This window comes from Grammomys surdaster, unplaced genomic scaffold, assembly GCF_004785775.1.
Source record: "Grammomys surdaster isolate TR1022 unplaced genomic scaffold, NIH_TR_1.0 132561, whole genome shotgun sequence".
NCBI lineage: Eukaryota > Metazoa > Chordata > Mammalia > Rodentia > Muridae > Grammomys > Grammomys surdaster.
In genome coordinates, this window is record NW_021622143.1 from 1 (window position 1) to 3,946 (window position 3,946).

General features: G+C 44.9%; 1 protein-coding gene across 1 annotated transcript in view; it reads right to left on the reverse strand.

The window, feature by feature from the left end:
* Positions 1–279: 279 nt before the first annotated feature.
* Positions 280–3,946, reverse strand: part of LOC114615679 (glutathione S-transferase A2-like) — a 9,198-nt gene continuing 5,531 nt past the window's right edge. Inside the window, exons 4-5 of the mRNA XM_028761344.1 lie at positions 3,359–3,500; positions 280–591 (exon numbers count right to left, since the gene is read on the reverse strand). Coding sequence (XP_028617177.1) covers positions 295–591; positions 3,359–3,500 — 439 coding nt within the window. The 3' untranslated portion in view covers positions 280–294. The remainder of the gene's footprint in view (positions 592–3,358; positions 3,501–3,946) is intronic.

Consider the following 3,946-nt stretch of genomic DNA (forward strand, 5'->3'; position numbering starts at 1 on the left):
AAGCAACTTGGCCAGTTTTCACACGGGGAGACAAAGATGGGGTCATGGAGGTGGGGTGGGGTCAGCATGAAGGGGACTGGAGAAGAAAGCATATTATAGAGAGCAGGAGACAGAACTGAGGGAAGGAAGGGATCACATGACAGAGGCCCACTCAGACCTTGAGCAAAGACAAGACACAAAGATATGAGACTGTAGATAAATCAGAGGTCAGAAGCATCCTGCCAGGAACAGGGGTCCATGGAGAGAGCTTCAGGCTCATGCATCTCTCTCCTTACAAAAGGCAAAATATTCTTCCTAGGATACTATACTCAGATCTCCACACATAAAAAGATTATTTTCAAGCCTCAACCTGAGGGTCTGGTAGCTCAGTTTGCAGACCAGAGGGTGGGACCTCAGCCCTCCGGCCACCATTGTAATGTCATAGGCATGTGTGTGGCTGCCTCTCTGAGGTGGTCTCACCTTCAGCAGAGGGAAAGGGGTCAGAAGGCTGGCATCAAGCTCTTCGACATAGAGAAGAAGTTCCAGCAGGTGGATGTCCACCCTGGTCAGTCTGTTGCCTACAAGGTAGTCTTGTCCGTGGCTCTTCAACACCTGAAATATAGGACACTGAATATGAACACATAGTGTTGGGCTGGGGCCCTCACTCTCCCCAAGCCTCTCAAGGCAACACTCTGCCTTTGCTTGACAGGAATAGAACTACAGACACTCTCTAGGCCTATGATGCAAGAGGGGGCATGAGAAGTCAGCTCTGTGACCTCTTTAAAGGCCTGGTGACCTTTCTCAGTCACTGCCACATTCCTAGAGCCCTCTCATACCATCTTCCTTACATATATTTTCCACATGTGATAAGCACTTAGCCCCTGACACAATAAGGTTCTCCCCCTTGTATGAAAATGATGGAGCACTGAAGTTTCAGGACCATCCTTTCTCTGTCTTCTCTGTTTAGTCTTTCATGGACAAGAGCTTCACATTCAGGCCAGCACCATTCACCCCAGAGAGCATCCAGCATCTGCCTTTCTCTTCTGTCTGCCTTCCTCATGTCTCTGAACTCTGCACTACAGCATTGGCTCTGACTCCTGCCTTCACTGGTCATGATTGACATGCTGGAGTGTACACGGTGAATGGAGTTGGACTCTGCCAGTAACTTTGACCTGATGAATGTGGGACCGATGGAGATATGAGTGGACAGATGAACATGGGTGATAAAAGTTAACACCATAGGGTGCTAATCTTAATCCTGCTGGCATCTATGTTTTTTTAAAAATATTTATTTAATATTTATCTCAACATTTCTAGTTGTGTGAAGCTTGAAGAATAACATTGTCTTGGTTGCAGTCGTATGGCATTTACATACATATGAGAATCACAGATACCCAAAAGGAAAAGAACATACTATATCATGAGCTACAAATAAATAACCACTAAAATGCGGGGCGGTGGTGGCACACACCTTTAATCCCAGCACTTGGGAGGCAGAGGCAGACAGATTTCTGAGTTCGAGGCCAGCCTGGTTTACAGAGTGACTTCCAGGACAGACTGGGCTATAAAGACAAACCCTGTCTTGAAAAAACAAAAACAAAAACAAAAAACAAAAAACAGAAAACAGAAAACAGAAAACAGAAAACAAAAAACAAAAAACAAAAAGCAAAAAACAAAACAAAAATCCACTAAAGCCTCTGTGGTCCCCTTATCATACTGTACATATATACAGAGGAAAACGGCGATCACTACCATAATCGAAAACAAGCAGAAGCCAGGTGTGGTGGTGTGCACATTTAATCCTAGGACTCAAAAGGCAGAGGCAGGTGGATGTCTGTGAGCTTGAGGCCAGTCTATAGAGAGATTCTGATGTAAGAAAACAAAAAAGAAAAAAGGAAAGAAAGAAAGAAAAAAAGAAAGGAAGGAAGGAAGGAAGAAAGGAAGGAAGGAGGAAAGGAAGAAAAGAGAAATAAGACCAAAAAATTACAAAAGAAGAAAGCATCAAGTGTTCTTCAGTCCATGGCTCACTGTGTACATGGAGTTGATGAATCTCAGAGAGACGATTTCAGCCATGATGGCTGGACAGTGTGTCCTATGAGACAGCCTCATGACTGTCAGCACCACAGGCTTCAGGGGACTGTGTGGGGGCCGATGGCTCCTAAAGCCCTCCCTGCTTCCACAGAGCAGAGGCAGCAGTGAGTGAACTTTCAGTGATGAATGAAAAATAAGGTGATTCTTTATAAAATGGGTTTTCAATTCAGGTTCTGTTGGAACTTGGTCCAAGGATGAAGTCATGTGAGGAGATCTCTGACTGCTTGTGGGAAAAACTCTAAGAAACCAAGACAGGAGTCTTGTGACCTCAGCTCCTTCAAAACCATGGAATTATTCGTGGATTATGCTTTCCTGCCCCTCTCAGCCTTAGTGGATAGGAGTGAGTTTGACTCAGATTATTCATTACAACTGGCTATTATTATCTATTATACGCCTATATGAAATAACATGATTTTGTCATTTGCAACTTGGCCAGCACATGTGGCTGGCTCTAATGATTGTGTAATTTGCTCATATGCCTCATCGTAACCCTCAGATTAAAAATTGTCTGATGCTCTGAATAAAGTGATCTATTTCAGGAGACTTTAGTTCACTTCATGTAAGAACTCCATTTTCTTAGGTCTCCCCTCCTCTAGAGTAGAATTCAAGGTCTCTTGGGAACTTGGAAGATGCCCTTATCCTCTAGGATCATAGTTTGGGCTGTTATCTTCTACTGGGCAGAAGTTGAGTACTTCTGAAGTTTTCTCGGTTTGCCTCCAAACAGAAGCCCTGACTGTGAGAGGTACTACATGTGACTTGACCTTCATTTGCTGAGTGGGCATGGCTTCTGTCTTAAGATGAGACCCCAGTCTTATCCTGCAGATCAGCTTTCTTAACATCTCTTCATCGACCTTCTCCTCTCCACCCTCCATCACTGTCCTTGTTCAGATAGTCCCCCTCTGTCTCTGAAGTGCTGTCATATTCTCCTGACAGGCAGCTGCTCTCTGGCCTCCTGTGTAACTCGACAGAATGTTTTCCCCTTCTGTGGTTTTCTGCAGTTTTCTCTGGAAGGGAAGCCCATTGTATTCTGTAGGATCTAGGTCCCTCTCTGGGGTGGCTCAGCCTTCCACAGGCCCAGTGCTGGTTGTGGCCATGGACCCTGGTCAATACTGGATGCTAGGCTGGTGTGAGCACACAGGGCTCCTTCCCAGGCCATTTTACACAGTGCCCTGTGGGGCGGGGAGCTGCACATCAGGCTCCTGGAAGTGAAGGGCAGAGTTGCAGCAGCCTTTGTCTCCAGCCTCTGCCTTTCTCTTGTCCCTGAAAGGACTTCAAAGATCCTACTTACCTTTTCAAAGGCAGGCAAGTAGCGGTTTTTGGTCCTGTCTTTTGCCAAAGAAGTCTTGGCTTCTATTTGGTCAGGGGGAGTTAGTATCAGATGCATGATCATTTCAGTCAGATCTACAATACCTTCTGTGTACATGTCAATCCTAAAAGACAAAATTATCCAACTTGTCAAGAGTTTTCAATGCTTCCCTATTGAACATTTTAATCTGAAAACCTGAAAAATTTACACTGAAAGGTGGTTGCAAAATTGTTTGCCTCTAGGGGGTCATTGTCTCTTACAGTTAACAGATCTATTGACTTCCCCCTTGAACATCTTGTTGGTCCTGATACACTTTTACAATCATTTTAAAGGTCATCTCTCATACATTATATCTATACAACTGTTTCCCCTCCTCCCGCTACTCCTCCCTCTACTCCTTCCAGTTAAAAAAAAATTGTTACACACCTATGGCCGAACCCAAGCACCAAGAATCACTGACCCCTCCGGATTTGCAGTCATGAGATACTTGGTGGGATCTCAGAAGATAACCAGCAGCTCTACAATGGGCATTCTCTCTCTCTCTCTCTCTCTCTCTCTCTCTCTCTCTCT